Genomic DNA, 27,441 nt, shown 5'->3' on the forward strand with positions numbered 1-27,441 from the left:
TTCTTATCCTGAAGCAAAGTTCTTAACCTGAAGCACTATTTCTGGGTTAGTGGAGTCTGTAACCTGAAGCGGATGTAACCCGGGGTACCACTGTATTATAGAGGAGTCTTTCTCCTCTACAGTGGTACCTCGTGTTATGTACTGTCCCCCTTATGAATGCTTCAGGTTACACGCTCCACTAACCCGGAAGTAGATGCCCCAGGATGCGAGCGGAAGTCACGCTCCAGCAGTGCGGCAGCAGCGAGAGACCCCATTAGCGAAAGCGCGCCTCATGTTACAAGCCATTTCCGGTTACAAACAGACCTCCGGAACGGATTAAGTTCATAACCGGAGGTACCACTGTATTCCCTTTATGCCACATTGCTAAGCACTTTCTATTTCAGTGTGGCATAGAAATGTTTCTTTTGCATACCTTAGTATGAATATATCTAAATGGGATTGATTGATTGATTGATTGATTGATTGATTGATTGATTGTAGTGATATCCTAAAGGAGTATATATAATAACTCCTCCTCATGTACTTGGGAGAATCATAGAATTGTGGCGTTGGAAGGGACCCTGAGGATCATCTAGTCTGACCCCTTGCAATGCAGGAATACGCACCTTTTCCATACAGGGATTGAACCTGTGACCTTGGCATTATGAGCACCACGCTTGGTGTTAAGATCCAGCCAGCAGTGGTTTCAAATCTTATCTTGTCCACCATCAAGGGCTGGTTTCCTAGGCATGACAAGTTTAAAGCAATCTTGGAAACTGACTTGCTATTAATACAGGGTCTGTCGAAGATTTTAATCACCTTATTGGATGCTGATGAAACTTTGTCACATAGCTAAGCTAGCAACGGCACGTGACTTTAAATGTTCGTGAAACAGCTGGTCAAGTACTACATGATGCCAAGAGGTCTCTCTTTCCACCCGTAATCCTCTTACTCACAGCAAAGGATTCTTTTTTTCCCCCACAGATGGGGTGGGGCCACACACAGAGCAAGCTAAGAGCCCAGTCCTTGCTTCATTTTGTCTCCCCAGACAACAGTTGGGTTGGGAGGGTGTGCTTTTCCACTGATTTCATTTGGAACATCACCGAGAAGTCTGTGCTAATGGACTTCTCTCAACATCCCACCTTAGATGTCTAGAAAGAGACTTAGCTGTGAGTGTGAATCTGTCTCACTTAGCAAAATGTCAAAACATAGCCAAGATGTGTCATAAGGAGGGACTGTTACAAACAATTTCTTTAAAGACGATGACATTTTGAGGCCTCTTTGCATTAAACACTGTTTGTAAATGAAAGATAGCAGACTGGTACTTTGCTGACATTAAATATATACGGTATATACACAGAGGAGCCCATATTATTAGTCTGTCATTAGCCTTCCCCAACCTGGTGCCCTCCAGGTGTCTTAGACTTGAACACCCATGAGCCACAGACAGCATGGCCAGTGGTCGAGGATAATGGGAGTTATAGTCCAAAACATTTTGGTGGGCACAAGGCTGTGGAAGGCTGGTCTAAATACTTTATCAGAATTACAGTCTTATCTCTAGCCTTGTTTATCTAGTTCATTTTGTCCTGTGGGAAATATTCATAGGACTCCAGGCAAATGCTGCAATCTTACACACATTTACTTTGGAATTAGCTCTAGTGAAGAACTTCTGTGTAAAAATGCAAAAGGATCAAGCTGTTAATTACATACTGTATTTCCTGTTCAGCACTCACTCTGCCCAGTACAGTCCATGTAAATGACACTAGGTTGGTCCAAGGATTCTATTATATGAGTGTTCCTCAAATGTAGTTCTCCTGAACTCAAAGGTGTGTTTAGCCTTTCAAATACTTTGACAGGATGGCATCCTTCCTACGTCTCCCTGCTGTTCTTCAGAAGACAGCTTAACCTGAAATATTTTTCTTCCTGCATATGTAATACGACGGTTGCAATTGTCACTGTGCTTGCGTGTTTGGACGACTGCATTAAAATTGTAGAGCATATAATTTGTGATGTTGTGCACTGAAAAGAAAGCTGCTCAGGCTGCAATCAGCATGGGATTTGTGGCTTTTGGGGATTTATGGCTTGTCTCGTGAAAAATAAATTGCACTTGGCAGTGAGATATAAATTCTGATGCTGTTAAGACACTGTTCTGCTCTTTCCTTTTGACGGAATAGGAAAAGGATTTAAATTCCTGTTGGCTGAAGACATCAGCCTCATGTGCCCCCGACATCTGAATAGACTCTCTTGGCGTATATTAAACATTGGGCTGCGTTAACGAGCTCACAGATTGCGCTACAATTACACTTTCAGCATTTTTTAAAAAATTCAGCTACAATGACAGCTTTTTGTAGGCTGAGATTTCTGTCGTTTGCAGGCAAGGACTCTGGCCTTTGAGAGCTGCGTAACAGGCAAAGTTCAGCTAAAGAGTTAACCTTTCTAAAAGTCTGCTGGAAAGCTTTATATTATACCTAAAGGGGATTGACACATGATTACACCTATCCCAGTGCTTCTCAGGCAGTGGGTCAAGACCCACCAGTGGGCCTTGGGGTACTTTCAGATGGGCCTTAGCACCACAGATTCCTCCTCCCCACCCCCACACCCCCACTGTTATCCCTGTGCCTTAACAGTTTGTTTAGACCAGTGGCAGCACCAGCGAATCCTTACATGCTAAGTAAAGGGGGCCAAGTTCAGGTAGGGGAAAGAGGGAAGGGAAGTTTCCCTCCTCTGCAGTAGAAAAGCCAGAGGACATGTGGAAGGAAATTAGAAAGTGAGAAACGAGATCACCATTCGTTATTGTTGCTGATGTTGTTAAATAGATAAAATGGAAATAGAAAAGGAGGAGATAAGTGGAAAGCGATTATAAGAGGGACAAGTGACGATAAAAGAACCAGGGTGAAGGAAAGAAAGTTAAGAAGAAGAAGAAGAGTTTGGATTTGATATCCCGTTTTATCACTACCCAAAAGAGTCTCAAAGCAGCTAACATTCTCCTTTCCCTTCCTCCCCCACAACAAACACTCTGTGAGGTGAGTGGGGCTGAGAGACTTCACAGAAGTGTGACTGGCCCAAGGTCACCCAGCAGCTGCATGTGGAGGAGCGGAGACGTGAACCCGGTTCCCCCAGATTACGAATCTACCGCTCTTAACCACTACACCACACTGGCTCTTAAGGTTAAGGATATAAGAAGCGCCTGCTGGATTGAGCCAAAGGCCCATCTAGTCCAGCGTCCTGCTCTTGCAGCAGCCAACCAGATACCTGTGGGAAGTCTCCAAGCAGGATCTGAACACAACAGCAGTCTTCCCTCCTGCATTTTCCAGCAACTGGTATTCAGAAGCATATCGCCTCTGACAGTGGAGGTAGAACATGGCCACTATGGCTAGTACAGTAATACCTTGGTTGTCGAATGGCTTGGCTCCTGAACAAATCGGCTCCCGAACGCCACAGACCCGGAAGTAAGTGTTCCAGTTTGCAAACGTTTTTTGGAAGCTGAACGTCTCACTCGGCTTCCGTGGCTTCCTATTGAGTGCAGGAAGCTCCTGCAGCCAATCAGAAGCCGCACCTTGGTTTTCGAACAGTTCCAGGAGTCTAGTAGACTCCCGGAATGGATTAAGTTCAACAACCAAGGTACCACTGTAGTCATGGATAAGGGGTTGGAGTGGGGGAGAACATAAGGTACAAGCAGTGCAAAGGGGAGAAGAAGTTACAGGATATGGGTGAAAATACTTTGAGAGGCATGTGGAAGGGAAAGGTCATTCATCTCTGTGTTGAGGCCCTGAATCAACAAATTCTGCCTAAAATGGGGAGGCTGAATCTCAACATCTCCAGAGCAAATGGTACTTAGCATGATGAAAGCTGAGCTATGGAATTCCTTGCCACAAGGAAAGAACTTTAGCAATTTCCAAAGATGGATTAGATATCAGTAGAAGCTATTATCAGTAATTACCAGCTGATTGTCAGTCTCTGCCTCCATCTTGTCACTGGCTTAGCCCTTGAATCATCATTTGTGACTGGAGGGCCTTAAGTAATTTTCAGCCATTTCAAATGGATCTTGTGCGTAGAGAATTTGAGAACCACTGGTCACTAAAATAGAGCAATGGGGGGGAGGGGCTAATCAAGGTGGCTTTTGCATTCCAACAACAAATGCTAGAATTCTTCACTCCTGCTGTGACTTTTGTTCTTGCTGAATTTCTCATTGGTTCATTTGAGTTTCTCTGTCGGTCTGTCTCCCCTGGCTTAGCATCTTTCTTTTGAGGACTGTGCCTCCTGTTTGCTGTGAACTAAGATATGTGTGTGTGCGCGCACACACACGCTGAAGGGGCAGAATCTGACAGCAATCATAATAAGCAGCCCAACATTCCAGTTCTTTCTGCAAATTCAAGCTTGGGTTACATATTACATGAAAGTTAGCACCAGGATTGACAGCTGCAGAGATTACTGCCTGCCCTGGATAGTGCCTTAAACAAAGCCTTTGTACCTTGGCAAATTGGGGGGGGGGGGCTGGGACTGGGAAGGGGAATACAGCCAGTCAGATCTACTCATCTACTTGGCAGGCATTCTGCTGTCAGCCTATTTGAATCTCTGGCTTTAATAAAGACATCCAGAGTTCTCTGCATTTTGGAGTGGGGGGAATGAAGAATAGTTTTGATTTTCTTTCCTCAGAACAAATAGATGTATGTGGTGGGATTTGGGGGGTTCTATAAAAATAGCCTGGGCAGAAGATGTGGATCCCACATAGCTGGATGCAAGGCGTCCATCTGGCCTCAGTACTTGGACTGAGACAGTTCTTATAAGTTGCCATTCTGTACATGAATTCCCACCCCCCAATGGAGGGGGGGTTTTTTGGCTTGATTTATTTATTATAAATTATAATGTAACTGCATAGACAAAGAATAACCTGCCACTGACAGAACACAGCTCAGTGGTTATCCATGAGATGCTAAAGTTCAGCAGAGAGGCCCATTACTAATCATATCAACCAGCTCTGACCCCACATCACCTTCCGTGTCTGTAATAATTATTTTTCCCCTGTAAGACTTTCTACTTCTTTTGCCCTAGATTCCATCTCCAGAAATAGATTTCTCTGGAAGTAGGCAGGGGATTGTGCAGTTGGCATGTGTGGTTTGTGGGTAGGTGAGCACTCATTTGCAAGGCGACCTTTTTGATTAATTCTGTCTCCAGTATTTGTGTGGGAGAAAGGGAGGCAGGGAGTGTTAACACATAGTGTATATTGGTATAGATAAAGCAGAGCTGGTTCTATTATAGCTATGTAGCTGTGAGAGCAAGATGTATATGCCGCCCATGTTCTCTACATGCATCAATTTATTTCTCCAGACCAAGGGGTTTATTGTATAATGTAGTCAGGCAAGCTTCCCCACATCCGGGTCGATAAACAGAGGCAAGCTGTGATTTGTTAGTGAGTGAAGGCTGCAAATCAGTAGTCCCTGCCTAGGAATGCTTCTCCTGTAATGTAGCCTAAATATTTCTATGCTTTGGCAATGCCTTTTCTGTGTATCATTTAAAGTACACAGAACCCTTTAGGAAAGGGGCGGGGAACCTCAGGACCAAATGTGCCCCTCCAGGCTTCTTTACACAGCCCTCAGCCTTCTCCCCAGGCCACTAGGCACAACAGTCCTGCTCTTCACCCTCCTTGAGTGCTTTTGCATGGCTGGAATGTGAACGATGGTAATGTCTCTTGCTTGTGCAGATGGAGGAGGATGGTGCATTGGCTTGTGTGTGTACGAACTTCTGGCTTTTGCACGGATGGAAATTAGCTTAGTCTACAGTGTTAATAAGGGGCACACCCTTTGCTCTGGCCACTCCTATTTTGTCTCTAGCCCTGCCCATCACTGGCACGCAGACACCAGAAGGTGACCCCATGTGCTGAAACAGGTTTCCTACTGTGCCTTATGAAAACAGTAATTTACAGACAACAATATCTATTGTGCTCACAGGACTAGTTCGAACCAATGGAAACCTCCAGCTTTGGCAAGGATTGTAAAGCATTTTGTGCAAATCTAAATACCTGCATAAATGATGAAATGATGATGATGATGTCTTGTTGTTCTGGGATGAAGCCTGCCTGATTGTGGTTGATATAGTGGCCAATAATTCTACTAAGGTGGGAGGTGAGGACCACAGTGGGGGAAATTGTGTCCTGGTTCAAAAGAGCAGGTTCTTATGATTGGCTGGTTTTTGTTGTAATCACTGTGACCCTTACTTCCATCCACACATAAAGCAGGGGCTTCTCCTGTAAAATAGCATTAGACAGGACACATGGGCATAGCCAGGATTTTTTTTTGGGGGGGGGGGCAGGCTTTTGTTACAAGGGTAGAACCTCAGATTTGTATTGGTTTTTATTTATTTAGGAGGGCAGCTACCCGTCCCCCGTCTCCCCTTGGCCACACCCATGATAGGACAACTAAGTTAGGCAAGACTTGTTTGTTATACAATAAATAAAGCAATAAAATTCCCAGATGCACCCAGAGGCTTTGTAGAGCACTTCATGCATATGTCAGTTCTGGCATTCAAAGTCTATGTGCCAGATCTCCAAAATGCTGAGACGGAGTTAAAAAGACAACACTCCAAAAATATTTTGTGTTCTCACATTTTGTCAGGGGTAGGTATTGTTTTGGGGTTTTTTAGAGTAATGTATGGGTTCCACAAGCACAAGGGTTGCACAGACACTTAATATTGACTTGTGTTGACTTATTCTAATTCTGGCACATGTTAGCTGTGTCTTAGCAGTCGCTTTGGCATGCATCTTCTGTTTTGCTGTGAAATTATCTCATATGCATTCCAATCTCTTGTCTCCAGCCTGTGCTGCCTTCTGACCATCTGGTTGCCTAATGTTACTCAATTGGTCTGTTACGTTACCCTTGTGGTGCCAAATGTCTTTGAAGTAACTAGAAATCTCCCAACCCGTATAGAAAAGAACTAGGAGCTGGTGTTGTGGGGCTTGAGAATCACATGCATCTGGGTATTTGCTGTTCCCTTTGAAGCATTAAAGTTGTGGTCCTGGGTGTAAGTCTCATAGAACCTGGTGTTACTCGCTTCTGAGCAGACCTGCATAGCATTGTAGTGTAAGGTTTTGTTTTGTTTTTAAAGAGCGACTCAGTGTTCAATACTGTACACAGCAAATTGAGTTTTCCTTCATCTGCCTGATATTTGGAGAGATGGGAGAATAAATATCCTAAGAAATACTGGCAAGACTGGCAGCCCTTTCTAAAGATGCCTGTATTAATTTTGTGTTTAAAATGATGCCTTGGTGTATAGTGGAACTTAAAAGTAAATTGTATGTCCCAAATTTGTATTCAGTTTGTTCTGAGATTTTTTTAAAAAAATTAACAATATATCTTGGATTAAAGTCAGGTGAGGCTTTTCTTACATCAATTCATTCTTTTGTGAAGGTGGGAAATGAAACAATGACATGTATTGATGGAATTATATGATGATCTTGCTACAGCTACTGAAGTCTTGCTATATCTACTAAAGGGTGAGAATCACCTAACCAGCCCCCTTAGTGGAAACCCTGCACAAGGACTTCCACTTGCACAAAGGAGCTTCTTCCTCTCTCCTTTCCCTATGCACCCCCTGGAATTGGTTTAGGGAGGGGGTCTGGAGGACCCCCAGAACAGCGTGTAGAGGAGTCATTCTACCTGGCAGGCTGCAGTGCTTCCACAGATGGAATGTTTGGAAGAGCACAACATTGAGTTCTGCCCAAAGCTTTTAACATAAGAAGAGCCTGTCAAATCAGGCCAAAAAGGCTCATCTGGCTCAGCGTCCTGTTCTCACAGTGGCCAACCTATAGGAAGCCAATAAAAAAACCAGGACATGAGTGCAACAGCACTCTCTCCAAAAGCAATTCCCAGCAACTGTTACTCAGAGGCATACTGCCTATGACAGCAGAGGTAGAATGCAGCAATCTTGGCTAGCAGTGGCTAGGAATTTGTCCAATCCTCTTTGAAAGCTATCCAGTCTTGTGGGAACCAATTCCATAGTTTAACTATGTGCTGTGTGAACACATAGTTCAGAAGAAGTGCTATTTTTCGAGAAAAAGAGGTGCCAGAACTCACCACGAATGCCTCCATCGTTCTCTTATAATGGCAATGGCACCCAACTGAAAAATGCCAGAACTAAGTTCTAATGAATTCCGGCTGGGGGAAAAACCCTGGCTACTGCTACAGAAGAGTAGGCTTCTATCAAGGATGCCCCCCAATATGGCCAGCTGGCCCATGAGTTGGGGTGAGGTAGTCACCTCAGGCAGCAGAGGCCCAGGAAGTGGTGCGCCCACAGACAACCTATCTGCCCTACCACTGGTGGGGTAGCAGCAGCAGCAGCAGTAGCACTGGCTTCCAGCAAAAGATCTTGCTAGAACCCACCACCACTGCTTCACAGGCACTGCCATGTAACCCAGGTAAGGGAGGTGGAGGCAGTAGCACTTCAGGCGGCAAAACAGGATGCGCTACCCCTGCCTCCTCAAGCCCTGGAGTCAGCACTAGAGATAATGGTTGCTGTGCTGATCCCAAAGAATAAGGGTTTAACTGTGCTCTTGAGTTCCACATAACTCTTCATTGGACAGAAGCACTGGTGATGAAACTCGGTCTGGAAAGTTCTATGATCCATGAAAGCACTCACACTCCTATTCAATTTGAGTTTCCCTGTTAAATATAACTTTCTCTAACTTGGATTGATGTACTACAGCCTACTCTTATTATGAGTCATGATCACAGAGTGTCTTACACCGTACAACTGTCTATATTGATCACAGAATGGTGTCACCCACGGAAACACAACAGAGATGTTCTTACCTTCACCCCAACTTATCTTCAGAGCCTTTCCCACATTGTGATGTAAAAAGTGAGCAGTGATTCACCACAGATGCTCGGGCAGCAAAATCTAGAACATGCGTGCTTTGTCTTCAGGGCATGCAAGGATATTGCACTGCAATAAAAGCATGAAAAGTGTCTCTGATATACTTCCAAGCATGTGGGCCAAACCTAAAACTGATCACACAAGGCAAGAAATAAAATGTTGAACAACCATTATCTTCCATACTGGCATGAAGGGGGGTGGTGTATATTTTCAGAGATAATATTGGCATAACAGCAATGGGAGAGGCAATATATGTTTATCTACTACGGAGTCAGGGGAAATGGTTATGCTTAAAAGTACCCATAAGCCAAGAGGATGGAATTTGAGATAAAAATATTTTAACCAACAGGATTTCCCCTGTTGGTTAAAATATTGATTATTGATTTTTGTTGATTACATTATTGTTAGGGTACAAGAGTAGGCAGAAGCCTTGCATAGCAAATGCAGCTGATACGTAAAAGCACATGCTGCAAAGAGCAGTCTAGATCTACACACTGAATCTGTTTTGATGGAGAAATCATAACCCCAGCAAATCCCATGAAACTCTGTCCTCACCAAGACCCATATTCTACTAGCATCATTTCTGATGTGTCCTGGTTGGACAATACATGTTCTGAAAGTTGCATCCTGCTTACCACCACCAAGTGTTACCTTTTTGCATTTCCACTGTCTTTCTGCTTGCTCTAGCTATCAAAGCTGGTGAGCTCTATCCTGTTTGAAAGGGGTCATGTCTCAAGAATGGCAGAGCTATTTGGCAGTGACCTTGGATACCTCAAACTGGTGGCATTTGCATGGTTAGCCGAAGAATATGGAATCATGAAATTGTAGAGTTGGAAGCGACCTGAGTGTCAAATAGTCCAACCCCTGGAATTCAGGAATCCTGCCCAGAGCCATCCCTGGATGGACTCGAACCACCAATCTTCTGGTTAACAACCAGACACACTGACCTCTTGCACTACACGTGGGGAAAGGAAGCAGGAGACTGCGTGGATAGGACTCGGTTGACTGTAACTGACTAAGCCATACTCTGAGTAGACCCAGTGTAATCGATGGACTTAAGTTAGTCAAGCCCATTGATCTCAATGGATGTACCCTGAATATGACTTAGTCAGCTACGTCCTCGTGTGAATTGGCCAGCACAATGGCATGCAAGTCGTAGGGAACAAGCTGCCCACTCTGTGCTCAGAATAGTTACAATAACCCACACAGTCTGTAAAGAACATGATTATTCTGAGCATTTAGGAATTTGGGAAGCTGCCTTTTGCAGAGTTAAGACCATTGGTCCTTGAGCACGATATTGTTCTCATTGACTGACCCTAGGTCCCCATAGTTTGAGAGAGGGACATTCCTGGCCATAGCTGGAGACGCTGGGCATGGAAACTGGAATCTTCCGCATGCAAGGCAGACAAACTGCTACTGAGCTACAGCCCTTCCACAAAGAATTAGTTTACACAAAAGATATCAACAAGAATCACTGATATTATCCTTCTCTAAATGCCTTCCCCTTTAAATATCTGTACAATAGGTATTTGTACAGCTCCTGAGATTATTAATCATTTTTACATAGGCAGAAAAGAATGGAATTCATGTTTTTTCATTTTATTCAGAGGCTCAAAAGACAGTATAATCATTCTAGATGGCTCAGCCCATGCTCCAAACTGATATATTCTCGTCCATAACAATAATAGGATTATTGGATCCCAACCAAGGATTTATATCTTGCTATTTAATTTTTCAACATGAGGTCAGATTGATTAATGTGTATTAAGACGCACGGATGGAATCTTGAGATAGTCCAAGGAATAAATTCTGAGTGCTTGTCTTGAAAGAGACTCGATAGTCTCTCCACTGTGTGCTGATCTCCTTCCCTTTAAAAGTCAGCCCTCACACATCTCTGCAGAGCAGTAGTGCATCAGTAAATCATAAATAAATTACAGAACTAACTAGCTATTTTTGAAGAGCATGCAGTTTAGGTAATGCATATGCTTCCTCCCTAATCCAGCTCAAGAAATGAGATTGATTGTCAAGCCCACTTGACAGCATCTGGAAAAACCATCTTCATTGGTCATGTTTCTGTCTGAGATGTTCAGTTCTGCTCCATCAGCCGTTTGAAGAAGGCTATTGGTATATGCTTGATTACGAGGTCATTTAACCCATTGGATACCTCCCTCCTATTAAGTTTCATCAGAAGGTTAGATGTGACTTCCAAGGTCAGCAAGAGGACTGTGCCAGCCCATGGATTAAATAAATGTAGTAGAAACCACAAGAACGGCAAGAGTATTTATGAGAGGTGCACATTTGCTCTGTGTGCACTCTGAATTACAAGGCAAATGGGCTGATCGGATGACATTTCCACCTGCCTGAGTCAAAGTGTGCCTTTCAGCAAGATGTCTCAAGTCAGTTCAGGGACTCCCTAAAGTCTCAAGTTGTTCTGTGGTCTCAGGCGTCCAAAAAATCCTGAATTTTGTCACTTAGAATAAAGCTGCATATATTTTTTAAAAGCAAAACCAAGCTGGTGAATGAAATGCTGAGCTTGAGTGGAGAGATCTTTTGTTTTGATGGACAGATCTAGGTTTTCATTGCAGTGAATTGTTTCCCCGTGGCATGCCAAATACCGTGATTTGGGAAACAGATGTTCTGCCTGGGAAAAGCAGGGTGTGCAGAAGAGCAGTGGACTATTGGCATCCTTCTCAAATCACTTTCCCCCCTAACAATTAAAATCAGTAGTTCAATCACCTTGTTTTTCCACTGCTTATATTCCCCCCCCCATTTGTGTTAATCTGGTTCTTAGTCTGCAGACTTTTAGGAGAGCTCAGCATAGGGTCACTCCACTTTCCCTCTCCCTCAGTTCAGTTGTAGAGCTTCTTGTGTAACTAGTTTCTTTTTATTCTAATCACTTTCTGTTTTCCAACAAACACCTAGTTCATTTTTCATGCCATTTGTTTTCTCTTATTTTTCCTTAGGTTTGTTTGTGCAAACTTCTCATGAGTCCCCACATCTCTTTGTGTGCATGTGTTTTTCTTTCCACCCTCACCCCCGTTTTAACTTACTTGTTCAAAGTTTTATACTCCTCTCTTCATTTTAGGGTACCTGTAATTTCGCTGTGTTGAATTATTGCTGTCCGGTATTAATATATTTTTATTAAAGTTTTCTCCCGCTTTTAAGTTTGGTGCTCTTTCCCCACTCAAGTAAGCCTGCTTGTCCCTTAAAGCTCATTGCTAGCCTATTATTGCCCATAAAACGCATGGGGAGGTTAAGTGGTTTCTATTTTATCCACCCCAAAATAGAAATGTCTTGTCCTTGCAGGAGAACCACTCCACCTATAACATGCTGAAAGATGACAGGCTTCATCACTTGAAATAAAAATTTAAAATACATTGAAATACACTCACAACAATGGACTAATTTATGTAAAATATATTGCAGCCAGTGAAAAATGTGTGCTTATCTCTGATTTAAACAAGAAGACATAGCTGAAACAGATAATCTAAAAGCAGAACATTATCGGGATATGTTGCATTTTATTTCTGCAGCACAATATAAAGTACGCTTTATACTGCAAGCAGCTCTAAATTTATCTTAATGGGCCTTTTAGTTATACATATAAAACCACCTATCATTTTACTTGCATATAGAGTACTTTACTTGAAACCTACAGTGCAAACCAATTGCTGACAGTTCAATGACCACTTGCCACATTCCTCTTATATAACTCTTTCCATTTTGACAACATGCCCATTATTTGAAATTTATCATTGTAATGTTTCCTCCATGGAGTTCTTCTTGATACTCAAGAGTGTTTGGAAAACAACCCCTCCCCTTTTCCAAAGTCAAGGGGTCTGTGCTTCCAAAGCAAGCGTGGAATCCTATGTACACCTACTTGGACACAAGGCCCACTGAAAACTGTAGGACTTGCTTCTGAGTAAACATGCGTAAGATCAAGCTGTACCAGAGAGCTGATGAAATATCCAGTCTAGAAACTTGTGTTTGATTCTGCTTTCAGTGTGTCTGTTCTGGATGCTAAGGCACTATGGTTCCATTGAAAAATAAGTCAGCTTTTGTGAATGTTCTATAGTTCACTGTGCAAGCATGGAATTTTGGATCAGACTATAAACTGCTTATATGTAGGACCTTATAAAAGGCCATTATTCTTTCCAGGTTTTTGTTGTTATGGTTACAAAGACAGGGAAAATGTGGGCAGAATTCTCATGATAGCTAAGTGCCTTTCTAAGCCTTAAAAGAGGAACCTCCACATACAGAGGCTGTATACGTACCGGTATATCTGAATGTCACATGCAGAAACAAACAACAGAGGCTGTGCTCAATTTGAAAGCATCCAGAGCCATTGGGTTGACTTCAACAAAACACTGTACTTGGTGGTCCTTGGACAGAGGAAGGCAATTTGTATTTTCTTCTTATTGCCTTGCTTATTTGGAGGGTCACCTAGAAAAGCATTTTTGTTTCCAGCTGAAACTAACTCAGTGCCTCTGGGTGCTCATTAAGTGAACCGCTGTAAGTTTTCAGGGTCTGGCTTACTCCCCACTCCCCCCAATCCTTCCTTTCCTTAGCAGAGAGATGGCTAACCTGTGGCCCTCCCAGCTGTTGTCCATCATCCCTGGCCACAGGCTATGCTGACTAGAGCTGATGGGAGCTGAAAATTCAGTGGGTCAGCCTCCCCAGCCCTACTATGGTGTGTATCCAGCATGTTTACTCACAAACTGTCTGAAGAGATGCCTGGCATTGTTAAGGCAGCAGGGACTGAAGGTTTCTTGTTCATTCATTCTATTTTTAACTCTCCCTTTCTCCACGGAGGTCAAGGTGCTTGTGTGGCTTCCCTTAACTCACTGTAAAAGCCCTGTGCAGTAGATGTTGACTTGCCCAAGGTCATACTGAATGCTCTGACTTTTTAGAGGCCAGATTTGTATTACCCCCCCCCCCCAATATTTCATTTCTTAAAATGTATACAGTATACGGCTTGACTTGGTTTGTGGTTTTTTGTGGGGGGGGGTTGTTTTTTTAAAAAGAGCCCTCAAAGCAGTTTGCAAAAAGAAGCCAGCAGTAATCTTGTGCCTTGTTGGTAAAACCGGGGTTGCCAAGGGGGCAGCCAGATGTTGCTGGACTATAACTGCCATCCTTCCTAACCACTGGCCTTGCTGGCTGAGGTTGATGGGAGTCTCATCAAGTGAGGAGCACTCTATTGCACTCCCATTCCTGCTGGATGGTTTCCTATAGGTAACTTGCTCACCAATGTGAGAATAAGATGCTGGCCCACATGGGCCTTTGGCCTGATCCAGCAGGGCTTTGGTGTCCAATGATCTAGAGGGTCAAAGGTTCCCTAAAGGTAAAGGGACCCCTGACCATTAGGTCCATTCGTGACCGACTCTGGGGTTGCAGCGCTCATCTCGCTTTACTGGCCGAGGGAGCCGGCGTACAGCTTCCGGGTCATGTGGCCAGTATGACCAAGCCGCTTCTGGCGAACCAGAGCAGCGCACAGAAACGCCGTTTACCTTCCCGCCGGAGCGGTACCTATTTATCTACTTGCACTTTAATGTGCTTTCGAACTGCTAGGTTGGCAGGAGCAGGGACCAAACAACGGGAGCTCGTGGGGATTCAAACCGCCGACCTTCAGATAGGCAAGCCCTAGGCTCTGTGGTTTAACCCACAGCGCCACCCGCGTCCTTCACAGGCTCCCTACTCCTGCCATAAACTCCAGAGATAAACTGCTAGTATAAAAATATTTTAATAATGATAGCCTCAGGCTATCCCAAGGAAGGGGCAGCCACAGGGCATAAAACTGTGCCTGAAATTTAATCCACGCAGAGCTGAGGCCAATTAGACTCACCGGCATTGGGGACAATGAAGCTGGCACCATCCTCCACCCTTGGTTTTGATGGAAAACAGGGGTGCCAACTTGAATAAAATATGGGGGGCAGATAAGCCCCACCCTGTATGATCAATCACAAAATGTGGTGTACACACACCATTTGAATACCCGGTGGCGCTGTGAGTTAAACCACAGAGCCTAGGACTTGCTGATCAGAAGGTTGGCGGTTCAAATCCCCGCGACGGGGTGAGCTCCCATTGCTTGGTCTCTGCTCCTGCCAACCTAGCAGTTCGAAAGCACGTCCAGCGGAAAGGTAAATGGCGTTTCTGTGTGCTGCTCTGGTTCACCAGAAGCGGCTTAGTCATGCTGGCCACATGACCCGGAAGCTGTACGCTGGCTCCCTCGGCCAATAAAGCAAGATGAGTGCCGCAACCCCCGAGTCGGCCACGACTGGACCTAATGGTCAGGGATCCCTTTACCTTTTTACCCATCAACTCGGGGGTGGTGGCCCCTCAAATACTTTATTGGGGGGGGGAGTCAATGGGTTTACATCCTAGGAGCCAACTCGTGGGAGCTGCAGATGGGATGGGGAGAGCCTGCTCTCAGCGCCTGTCCTCGAAGCAACCAAAGATGGAAAGCATCCCTCGGCGAGATCCGGAGCTATTTCAGGGCTGCTTCGGAGCCGCGCGTGGTTCTTCCCTCCGCCCCGCCGGTCCGATTCTTCCCGCCATCGGCATCTTCGCCGCGCTGCCAGGAAGCGCCCCCTTCCTTCCCCTCCCCGGGGGCGCGCGCGCAGACACACCTGTCGCCCATCTGCTCGTCCTTCCCGCCCATCCCCGCCCCCGCGGGAAGGAAGCCTCGCGAAGCTGGCGCGCGTGTAGCGGGGCGCCGGTGGGAGCCAAGAACTGCGCCCACTCGGGCGCCACACCTACCGCCGCGGCGGGGGAAGGAGCCTCTCGCGCGGCCACCACCTCCTTCACGCGCTCTCCAAATCTCTCCCCCCCCCCAACACACACATACTCCTCCCCGCAAAAAAAGGGGGGGGGACAGGCAGCGCGCGAATGGGCGCCTTGTGAGCATGTGCGGAATACTAGCTGGAACTGGTTTCGCGGAGGGCGCTCGTGAGCTGCAAGGAGCGGCTGGCTGGTCCTGCGCGCCTCGCCACAGCCGACGAGGCTCCGGGCGGCGCAGCAGCGCCCTCCCCTCTCCTGCCATTGGCAGCCCCGGCCAGGCTTCCTTCCCCCGCCGTCGGGAGCGGCTGGGTGTCTTCCTCCTCCTCCTCCAGCCCGGCCTCCTCGGTCTTCTCAGCCCTTGCGCCGCGCCGCCCGCAGCCCTTGGCCGCCTTCGGGGCCTGCCTCCTCCGGTCTCCGGGCGCGGCCCGGCGAAGGTGGGCGTGGCGAACCCGGGGCTTTCGCAGCCCCCCGACGCTCCTCCCCTTGGAAGTACATAACGGGAGCGGATGGGGCTGGCTGAGTGAGGGAGGAGGGTGAGTGTGCGCGGCCAAAGCTCGCTTGCGCGGCTCGGTTACTTTGTGTCTTTTTCCAGCGCCGGTTCCAGCGTCGCCCAGCAGCCGCTGCCCGCGGCCCGGATCTCCGCAGGCCCGCCCCGGCTCTGGTCTCTCGCCCGTCGTCCACTCCTCCTTCTTCGCCCGGGAGCTGCTCGCTGTGGTTGTTGTTGTGTGTTTTTTCTCAGTGAACAGGGCGAAACCCGGCTCTGCCCTTCTGCCGTAGTGCGATTCCTTCTCTTCGCTTTCAAGGCGAAAGGAAGAACAGTCTCCTCTTCTCTTTTCTCTCTCTCTCTCTTTCCCTTCTTTCTCCCTTTTTACCCCCCCCCCCCCCCATCTTGTGTCATGGCTTTGTGTCTGGAGCTATTTAAACAATGTGAGTGTACCGAATTGTGTGTGGGCTTTTTTCCATTATGGCATGCAAATCTCGGGAAGGCTTTGCAAGCGGCCGCTCAAGGTTGTGCTTCATATATATATCCTGTATTGTTTTCAGTTTGTCGGGCTGTCATTTTGAATGCATTCGTTCTGTGCATATATCGCATAATGCTCTAGCTGGTAGACCTTTAAATGCAAAAAAGAAAAAAAAATCATTCCCATTTCCTGTTGTGAGCGAATTGCTTTCGGATACAGAAGTGCTCCGAGTAAGTGGGCGGGAGCTGAGGGTAGGCTGCTTGGATGTGGGAAAGGCTTGGTTTTTTTCAATGGCTTACCCGCTTCCCTTTTTCCCTGCCTATCCGGTTGCATTTTCAGCTAAATCCTGAGCTTGAGTGGCTTGTATTAATGGGGGGGGGGGAGGCGAGGTTGATGGCACATATGCCCGGTTCTCCCCACTGCATGGCTCTGTGCTTGATCAGAAATTGTTGTCACTTTTGCTGAGATATATTTAGTCTACTCGTGGCATTCCAGATCATGACAGGATATGAAATCACTTTCCTATATTTATGCCATCCCAGACTAAACGTGAGCCATATGTGCATTTGTGTCTGCTTGAGTAATGAAAAGACACAGATTGGGGGTTAATCATCTAGTTTTTCCTTAATAGCACTGCTGTTAGTTGAGCATTTGTGTTATCTTTTTGATATAAAAAAATGGTACTAAAAGTTCTGATATTTTCCATGTGTGTGACATAAAAATTGTCTGGCCACAAACTGTGCAAACCTGTACAGTTATGATTGAGATGTGTCCTGTCACAGATTGCTGCTGAAGGCTCCTAGGAAACAGGGTTTTCTTAATGGGTTGGGGGAAAACTGCTGATTTAAGGCTTCTTCACATCACATACTGCCTAAAGCCACAAAGTAGTAGGAAAGGTGACATGAAAGGACACCCTCTTTCCCTTGTAGAACTGAAAGAACTTACAAGAAATGAACTCATTAGGGATTTCTTAAGGAGCCCTAAGCAAATATAATGATATATTACAGATATAAAAACCAGTGCCTGATAGAACAAGAAATTCTCCATTGAGATGCCCAGTTATCTGAAAGTGTGATTTTGCTCTTAAGCATGTGGCTCAGGCACTGCAAAATTAGAGAGTACTTAAAAAAAAAAGCTTTAAATGATGATAATATGACAGAATTAATGAATGCATGCAGACTAGCAGGTGGATTTATGAGTAAAGTTTTTACAGTCCTAACACACCTTGGAATTCAGTTTCCAAATATGGTTTGCTTATTTTTCCTCTCCTATGTTGAACACATCTTCCACCCTGCCAGATCTTTATTCATTATGATACAAATTCCTGAGTACATAAAACGATGCTAAAATTAAACTCCTTTTCTGTCATCAGTATACAGCTGCATAAAGGGACATAAAAAGGTCTGGAGCCTCTTCTCTCTTTCTCTCCTTAGTGAACTATTTCCTCCCTTTTACTGAAGGGAAACCTGTCCTTGCTTTGCAGTCAGCCCTTTCCATCCCCAGAGCTTGCCTATCTGAACTGGTTCCCAAAAGAAAATAGCCTCTTGACAACGGCAGCAGAAGGTGTTGCAATGACATACTCTGTTTATAGAGGAAAGTATGCCTGGAGTGCTGCTTATTTTGAACTAATGAGTCCTTAATTGGCCAGAATACTTTATTGCTTGGTAATCCCTGGCCTGGCTTTTCTTCATGAGATGCTCACCGGAGGTAGAGAATCGCTAAAGCGACGCTGGGCTTGCAGAATGGTTTTATTGTTGTGTATGAATGCAAAGCAAAGTAATTCAAGGACCTGAGTGTGTTCTTACTGTAAGGAAGCCAGGTGGTGTGCCTGAATAGGCAAATAATCCTTGTGGCATAATTGCCATGTGTAATGGACTGGATGTCCCTTATGTCAGTAGAGGCAATTTCAGAAAGTCCCTTATATCATAAATGTTAAATCTGACAAAAGCTGCAGTCGTTTTTGCCCTGACACCTTATGTGCAAGAGAATACTTGAGGACCAGGAAAAATTAGCAGAAAGAGCATATGTAGCATGAGACTCTTAATTTCAGGGTCATGAGTTTGAGTGCCACATTGGGCAAAAGATTCCTGCATTGCAGGGAATTGGATTTGGTGACTCTTGTGGTCCCTTCCAGCTTGACAATTCTGTGATTCCATGCTGGGGCCCTCATTTTACCCCTGCTTCTCAAGCCACTTGGGTGTTCGTGCAGCCTCCGTGCACTCTCCGCATCTCTGGAGAGTTGGGTAACCCTCTGGAGCAAATTTCAGAAGGCAGAAGGGCTGTAAGGAGGCGAGGAAGTCTGCTTACACATGGTTGAATAGTCATCCCTTGTTGAGAATCTGAACACTTGGTAGAAATGCTATAGAAATGGTACAATTGAAGCTAAACTTAAAACTTTGTCAGACTTGTAAACTAAGTGGAGTCAAGCTAGGTCAGCATTTGAATGGGGGTTAGTAGTTATCTCATTGCTGCTGTACATTGTATTTTATTGCATCATGTGTTGAGATATAATGGGCAGAGTTCGCCAAAGAAGCTCTGTCTGACTTCAGCTTTTGCAGTGGGGCTTTCTGCACTCTCCTACCCTGCAATTGGATTTGAGGGGAGTTGAGAGAACCCTCAGAACAGCATGCAGGAGGGAAAGAGGGGGGATAATTTCATGCACAGTCAAAATGGTTTGAAGTGCATGATATTGAATTCCACACTATGTTGGAAACTGCCTGGTGATTCCTAAGCAGTAAAAGGCTGGTTTATATATTTTGGTAGATAGATACTTTGAGGAGACTGTTGCAGAGTCATAAAGTGATATTGGTGTGTTGTGCCACTCTGCAGGTAGAGTTACTACTTTTGCCTGAAACTAAATTGGTGACATTGAGTGATAGGTTTATCCAAAAGTTCAGGATACTTAAAGCAGTACCATATTCAAGTTTTACTCAGAGTGGACCCATTGAAATTAATGAACCAACGTCATGTTCATTCATTGAGTCAGTTTTGAGTAAAACTAAGTTCTGGCTGGCATATGTAACACATATTATTTTTAAAAACCTACTCATGGTCTCATGTATTGTACAGTGGTGCCCCGCAAGACGAAAAACTCGCAAGACGAAAACGTCTTGCATTTTTTGCAAGTTTATTTCCTTTTTCTTAACACCGTTAATACAGTTGCGACTTGACTTCGAGGAGCAACTCATAGAACGCGGTTTGGTAGCCTTTTTTGAGCTTTTTGGTGATTTTTGAAGCTTTTCCAAAACTTTTCCGACACTGTGCTTCGCAAGACGAAAAATTCGCTAGACAAAAAAACTCGCGGAACGAATTAATTTCGTCTTGCGAGGCACCACTGTATTCCATTCCTCTTCTAAATTTTGGTGTTGGTATTCTTCAGCTGGTGGTGTCCTGCAACTTTTTCTGGCTGAGAGAAATTTGGTAAAGTTGGGGAAGGACACAACCGTGAACTCCTGGGAAAGGAGGGAAGGCTTTTACGAGAGCCTTTGGCTTATACAGTACTGAAGTCTGTACCTATGTTCATTTTAGCAAATTGTTGTCATGTGGGGCAACAGAGAAGGCAAGAAGGCTTGTTGTAGATTTTCAAAGGCTGGTTCATCTTGCTATGTGAACTGTTTTCTAACGTAGCTTACCAATTCTGTATTAGTTGTTACCCATATAAGCATTTGTCTTTTTAAAGCCCATGAACCATTTAAATTGGCTTACAAAATTTTAAATCACAGTGCAATAAAAAATGTAACACAGCAATAAAAATACACAAATTACACATTTAAACACGTTTAAAAGGCAGCCGTGTTGGAGATGACAGGTAAAAATGACCGTCACAAATAACACTGCTTTCCAATATGAAAAAACATCTGTGGCTTTTGCTGGCTGGTAGAGGAACCCATCTGCACTTCGCAAAGCATGGTATTCCACAACACTGGTGCAGCCAATTAATTTTCAAAAAATAATTTCTGTCTTTAGCAAATACAGTATTCATTTCTGGTAGGAAATCTTATCCAGCTCACCCCCTCAAACTAATACAATAAAAAATAATTTCTGTTAGAAACTACTTTACATGTGGCTACAGAAAACGCACTGCAGATTTGAGGCATTAATGTTGAAACCAGATAGGAAAAGAGAGCTCTAAATTGTACTCCTAATTCAACTAACAGACAAGATGCAAGAGTTAATGGACTCTCCTTCTCTCTCCCCCCCCCCACACACTTAATTTTTACTAGTGTGATTACCAACAAGTTTAGTGCAAAATACTGTATATCTTATGTCTGAGCAGAATTTTGTTCAAAAAGGTTCAGAATTACCTGTCCCCCTTCCCCCACAAAAAGCTGCACAACCTGTGGCAAATAAGATACAGGCATGACCAGGTAAAAGCTACATGAGGGGTCTCTGAACATGCTGTCAGATTACCTTTAAAAACCCTGAAATAAAATATCAATATTGCTATCCTAGTCACATTAGTTACGGACTCTGCAACTATGTTCTTGGTTCTACTGTACTTTGAAAGGGCTTGTTGTAACAGTAAAAGGTACACTGGTTCACTTTACACGAGGGATGGGAAACTTGTGGCTCTCCAAATACTGCTGGACTGTGCTTCTCATCATCTCTGACCATTGACCGTGGGACTGATGAGAGTCAACCAGTGAGAGCTACAGGTTCCTCACCTGTTTCGTGCTAAAAGATGAGAAGGTGAAAAGCGTTGTAAAGAGGGGTCTGCTTGATTCCTCGTTTAAAAACTCACTTTATCTCATAAACCCATGGATATCCTTAGGCACACCACCTATTCCATTATGTAGAAATATAAATGCTGGCTTATTTCCCAGGCCTGTTGAAAAATTTGCTTTAGAGAGTATGTGAAGTGCTTTGATTACTCTAAAGTGTGTTGTTGTTTGTTTGCATTGAGGCCAGGAGATGGCAGCTTGTTTGATACTGTGGACAATGTTGTAAACTTTTGCCATCACACCTTCAAACAACCCTAAAGCCTAGAAATTTGCTTTAAAAGTTACCTAGACCCTGATTGATGCATAGAAGAGGGTCTGTTTTATATGGTAGCCCAAAGGCAGAGTTGTCTAGTGGTAATGAATCATATCGGAATCCCCCCTCCCACCGTTTTTGTGGCCCTTCAGTGGGTATCAGTGGGCATGACTACTATATGTTTAGCCATATCACAACCAAGCTATATAAGTGACAAGGAAAACCATTTGAGGGTAATGTCTCTACAGAGCAAATCATGATTTGCAAGGTGGAAATGGGGCTTGGTTCTCCCAGTCAAAATCATAAGCTTGCGCTGGGCTGATTTTAAATATATATCCCTGGATGTGAAAAGCCATGTTAGGGGGGGATTTAAGATTATATCCCTTCTCCCTCTTGTGTATGTGTTAAGGAGAGAATCCATTTGTACCGAGGAGCACTGATTTATTTATATTCTGCCTTTCATCATAAGAGCTTGGAGCAAGGCACAATAAGAATTATTACAGATCAAACAAAATATGCAAGCAGGTAAAATAAAAGAAATGTGAAATTGCCAAGCCCACCTTTAAAAATTCCAAGATGGACATAGCCATTTCCAAAGACTAACAGCCATGTTTTGAGTCGCCGCCTGCCGTCTGATGTGGTACAGCCCAGACACAGGGTTCCCAGCACTGGCTTCTCTGCTTGTGAGAATTCAGCCTGCGGAAAATCTGTTTATAGGGATTGGCTTGTGGATAAATGGGTGAGGCCTCTGAGTAAACTGCAGTTCCTTGACTCAGTCATGAAAGAACTTGCAGCTGTCCTCAGTTTGCCAGTGCACCTGTTCCTCTCCTTATACTGTCTTTCACTCCTGCTCAAATACTTCATAATGTGCAAGGACATAAACTACCTGACTGTGTGCACTAGCAGTTTAACTCATTGTCTCTAATGAGAGACTCTATGCAGTCCCATTTTCCCCCATTGGCATCTCTTGCAGCCAAACCTTTGGGCTGAGATTTCAGTGCTGTTGTTATGAGGCATTTACAGATGAACCTTTTTTAAAGGGGGGGGGGACTTATGTTTGTGCTTATATTCACCAAGCCACTGTTAGTAAAAAAAGGAAGGCATTCCATGTGGCAGTGACATAATGCTGAATAAATCTTTTAATGACGGTTCACACATTCCTGTCCCCAGAGGCAACATTTTTGAACCAAACTGCAGAAAGACTTCTTCTGGTTGTTGTCCCTCCCACTTCTGTTCTTTATGTCTTCATAGTAGCAGCTTAGCATTTTTTTATTTTTATTTTTTTGCTTCCATGGGCTGAAGCAGCATAATTGGATTCAGTGCGGTGCAAATCGCTGCAAATATGTGAGCTGAAAGGATGAAGTTTAGACAGTGTGTGGCCTTGTTTCATAAGTCCACATTTGGTCATGAAGATATTTGGTGAATTTGCCTACAAAAGCAATTTCTAAGAAGCAAAAAAGAAAAAAGAAAACCTTGCTGGAATCTTTCTCTGAAAACAGACTTGCTGTCTGGAAAGAGGACGAAGCAAAGATGGTTTTTCAAGGCACAATGATCGGGGTCTCCAGCTTCGATTAGCTGCATAAAAACCTTTCTAGCTGAAGTACTGAAGGAGTGGTTTACCTAAAAATTGTGGATTGTGCGGATATTGACACCGCTGCTATGTGGCAGAAAGCATTATGTGCCATTAATTTCCGTTTGTTTAAATGTGTTCTTAAACAGTGTTTGTAAATGTGCTGGTTTAACGAGGAGACTGGGAATTTTGCCTGATCCACTAGTCATGCATTTTTAATGAATGATGGGCACTTTGTCTCTGATGAGCAGCATATTAAATCAATCTGCAGTCCTATTTAAATGGGAGTGTAGGGTGTGCAACAGTAGTCTCTCTTGGGGAAGAAGGACAGCAGATCCTGCAAACTAGAATTGCTTGGGATACAAAGCTGGAGGTGTGTTTTGATTGAGTTAGTAATATTGGGCAGGGCCCTAGTATGACTGCAGCAGAGAAAATAGGACTAGGAAGCCTTTCAAAAGGCAAAACCAGCCTTGTTGCAAGAAAACTGGTCATGATGAAAGCCAATAAGATGGGGCTAACTATTATGTCCTGTATTGCTAGATTTGCAACATTTTTAAAAGAAAAAATGGAAAATAAACTTTAAAATAGCAGCACCATTTACAATAATCTTGGGGAAATTTCGATTAAAGGTTCTAGGGTGGTGATGCCAGATTACCCTTTGTTTAAAAGACTAATCCAGACTTCAAATGTATCCTGAAAGGGACAGAATCCCTGTGAAACCATGCAGGGCAGGGTAAATAACCCAGCTCCTAATTACTTAAACGCATATGGATCACGTGAATATTCCCGGGGGGGGGGGGATATTCCCGTGTCAGATGGGTCCAAGGGCAAAAGTAGGCAGAGCAATTGATTTTGGACACTAGCTACTTTCTATCTAAGGAAACATTACCAGAGTTTAAAGACATATTGCAGTCAAGTAAAACCCTTAAGGTAAGTGCGACTGTCATGCTTAAGTTACAGGGTAGGTGGGTAGGGGAGTTACTGCCCTAAAGTCTTCTAGTTAGGCCGCTCCACTCTCTCTGGGTGATTGACCCCCCAAAATACTAGAAGTACCGTATTTTTTGCTCTATAAGACTCACTTTTTCCCTCCTAAAATGTAAGGGGAAGTGTGTGTGCATCTTATGGAGTGAATGCACGCTGCGCAGCTATCCCAGAAGCCAGAACAGCGTGAGGGATCGCTGCTTTCGCTGCGCAGTGATCCCTCTTGCTGTTCTGGCTTCTGGAATTCATAATATTTATTTTCTTGTTTTCCTCCTCCAAAAACTAGTTGCATCTTATGGTCTGGTGCGTCTTATAGAGCCAAAAATACGATATGTAACGCCACTGACAATGCGGTCTGAAGAAAGCAACTGTATTAAGTACTCACTACTTTCCCTCAAGGTAAAAAAAATGTGTTGTAGCCATGAGTAGGTTTGGTTGCCTGGGATAAGTGCTTCTGAAACTGCCTTGATCTTTCATACTGCAGCTCTGTTTCTTAATTTTTCCATAATGCATGCTAAATAATTCAGTGTCTTTTATCAGGAGGAATAACCTGAGAGAACTTCTGTTCTCCTGCAAGCTAGCTTTCAAGTTTGCCCTCTGATGTGCTGCAGCAATGAAGCAGTAATGGGCTTTGATTTGTGGAGTCTTGCCGTGGTCCGTGCTGTGAAGCAGGAGGAGGAATTGCTGTACCTGTGTCAGTCAAAGTGCCTTGGCCTGCCCTGTTGCCGTTTCTTCATATCAAGCCGTGCATACAAGAACTGTTACACTTATAACCCTGCTGGCACACTCTGGGCTAAGCCTGTCAGTTCCCTTTATGTCACTAGAAAGATAGCAAAAGAAGTCACTCCAGACAGATTGATTTTGGTTGGGGGGAAAGAGGAGTGAACAAGGGACAGAAAGAGAAGACTTTCTCAGCCTGCGCAGGAAAATAAACCCAACAACTTCATACTATATGATGAGTGGATTGCAAAACAAAACTAAAAACAAGGGACTATTTATTTCATGCTTCACATTGTAAAATTAACGTACTTCCTAAACTTATATGCCTACATTGGTCGAGGTAACGATTAAAATATAATTTACAGCTAAACAGAGCAGGCATAGGTAACCGCACAGTTCTGGGGCCTGATCTGCCCCCCAAATGTATTATTCTTCCCCCGACCTAATTTTAATAGCTGCAGAAAAAGAAAAATATTGAAGTAGACACTGTGCCAGAGAAGGTGGAGCCCACTGTCCTGACGGGGATACATCCTGCCCCCTCATATCATTTGATGAGCAGAGAGCATGTGATGACTTCCCTTCTCTGTTGGCTGCATATACCAGCTGAGGAGGGGCCAGAATTATTGGCCAGTGCGAGTTGATCACACCCATCACCGGTATGCAAAAACTACCTGGTATGTAAAAGCTTTGATAATGCAGTCTATATGCCTTTAATATTATAGTTATACCTATTTCTTCATGGCAAAGGGAGGCAACCATGTAGCTGATTTCTGCTTGGAAGTCTGTACATTGCAAAAACAGTGCTCCAGCTCCCTGAGCCACAGCATAATACTCTATGGGAGGAGTCCACACTGGCTCCTCTCCACACCAACATTTATTGTCTAAAAGCTGTGCTAATGCTGGCATTGGGAAGAGCTTCAGCATGTAGTCCAGAAGTGCTTGCACTATCCTGCTGACACAGGAAGGAACAGCACTCCTGCCACTCCCATGCTGCCAAGGTGACTTAACCCTATCAAACAGCATTGAACTTGACAGAAATGATAGAAAGTTATTGGGCAGAACAGTGTTTTCTTTATAATAGGGCTGGCGATCTTATGGCCCTCCAGATGTTCTTAGATTCCTATTAGCATGGTCAGGGAGGATAGCAGCTGTAATTCCAACTACACCTGCCTGGCCAAAGGTTCCCCAGCCTTGCTCTAGAAGGTTACTGTTAATAAGCACATTTATTTTTAAAGTCATAAATATTCGGAAATGCAGAACTGGATGCATTGCTAGGAAATTTAGAGGTCATTAAATGAATATACCATTCACTCAGGTGGGGTTAGCAGAAGACTCTGGGGTGATGCTGGATGGAGTCTCATAGATCCTAGTGCCCATCTTTGGCCAGTCCCTGGTTCTAGTAGGAAGCCCACAATAAATGCATGATTCGTTATATCCTTTATTAAGGACCTTGAAAAGTCAGATTTCTCTTCTCTTACACACACAAAAGTCAGGCATTAACTCAGTTTGTAGGATATAGCTATAGCTCAGTTGGTTGACCATAGGACTCACTCTCAGGGTTGTGGATTCAACATTGGCCAAAATATTCCTGAATTGCAGGGGTTGGACTAGATGACCCACATAGTCCCTTTCAACTCAACAATTCTATGACTGTGTGAAAAGGGTCATGGTTTCGGTTTGAGATTTTAAATTTTGGGCTTTAGCTTGTTTTTAATACATTTGGATCTTGTTGTTAGCCAGATCTCTCCCCCCCCCCCCCCCGATTTGCTATAATGGAAATGTAATAAAAATCTGATTCCATTTTTAAAAAAAACATCATCAGGCACCCTGCTTTTGAGTTTCAAAAGACTAAATAGTATGAATGTAATTGTGGTCACTTCTGTGCCTCGGAAGCACACTCCATTGTCTCTCAAAACAGACAGATGCCAACAACTACAACGTCATCTGCCAAATGGCAGACAAAGGCATCACTCTTATCTCCTTACCTGGGAGTAAGCCCCAGTGAAATCAAGGGAACTTACTATTAGACATGTATAGGATTGTGCTGTAGAAGACTTGTCTACAATGACTACTACTGCTTGTTGCATCAGCAAATGCAAACATAGTACAGTAAACAAGTAGAGTGGACGAGGACCTTTATGGCACTGGATTCTACTTTAGCTGGAAACCTAGACCTGGAACATGGAAATTAATCATTTCATTCATTACTTCCACAGCTAATAGTAGGTATAATGTACTATAGAATGCTTATTGATGCTGCGCCAATATGCTTACTAGAAACTCAAGTGCTGGAAAATATTCCCGATTTGCTAAAAGCCTTTTGTTGCAGCCTCTGCTTACAACCCAACCATTGTACAGTAGGTGTCACTCTGGTTCTCTTAACTTTGAATGGGCTGTAAAAATTGCATACCTTCAAAACAGGCTTTTATACACCCAGCATTCCACTTTGTGGCAGGTGCCATATTCACAGTGGTGGTATAAATTTCCTCCATTCTGCATGAACAATGTGCTTGAACTTCAAAAGCACTCTTGTCTAGAAACAAGTGGAGCGTAGCCTAAGTACTTTGTTTGCTGTAGGTCACAATTAGGCCTGGGCAGTATATCAATATA

The 27,441-nt window shown here is 44.1% G+C and overlaps 3 protein-coding genes across 11 annotated transcripts in view; 2 read left to right on the plus strand and 1 right to left on the minus strand.

The window, feature by feature from the left end:
- The window catches only part of LOC310709079 (tigger transposable element-derived protein 1-like), an 877,074-nt gene that overhangs the window by 606,675 nt on the left and 242,958 nt on the right, over window positions 1-27,441 (plus strand). The window lies entirely within an intron of this gene.
- The window catches only part of TGIF2 (TGFB induced factor homeobox 2), a 353,736-nt gene that overhangs the window by 264,797 nt on the left and 61,498 nt on the right, over window positions 1-27,441 (minus strand). The gene's annotated exons all lie outside the window — the stretch shown is intronic.
- The window catches only part of DLGAP4 (DLG associated protein 4), a 317,667-nt gene that overhangs the window by 251,011 nt on the left and 39,215 nt on the right, over window positions 1-27,441 (plus strand). For 3 of the 9 annotated variants that reach the window (XM_083507997.1, XM_083507996.1, XM_083507987.1), the window contains exons 1-2: window positions 11,791-14,177; window positions 14,534-16,157. The exons of 3 other annotated variants lie outside the window; for them this stretch is intronic. Coding sequence is in view for 2 of the 6 variants with exons in the window: in XM_083507992.1 (XP_083364118.1) it covers window positions 16,521-16,551 (31 nt within the window). In the remaining 4 variants the exon portion in view is untranslated. Of the gene's footprint in view, window positions 1-11,790; window positions 14,178-14,533; window positions 16,158-16,216; window positions 16,552-27,441 lie in introns of those variants that run through there. 3 more of the 9 variants (XM_083507993.1, XM_083507988.1, XM_083507992.1) reach the window with 2 other exon arrangements.

The sequence above is a fragment of the Podarcis liolepis genome (assembly GCF_965112155.1).
Source record: "Podarcis liolepis genome assembly, chromosome: 6".
NCBI lineage: Eukaryota > Metazoa > Chordata > Lepidosauria > Squamata > Lacertidae > Podarcis > Podarcis liolepis.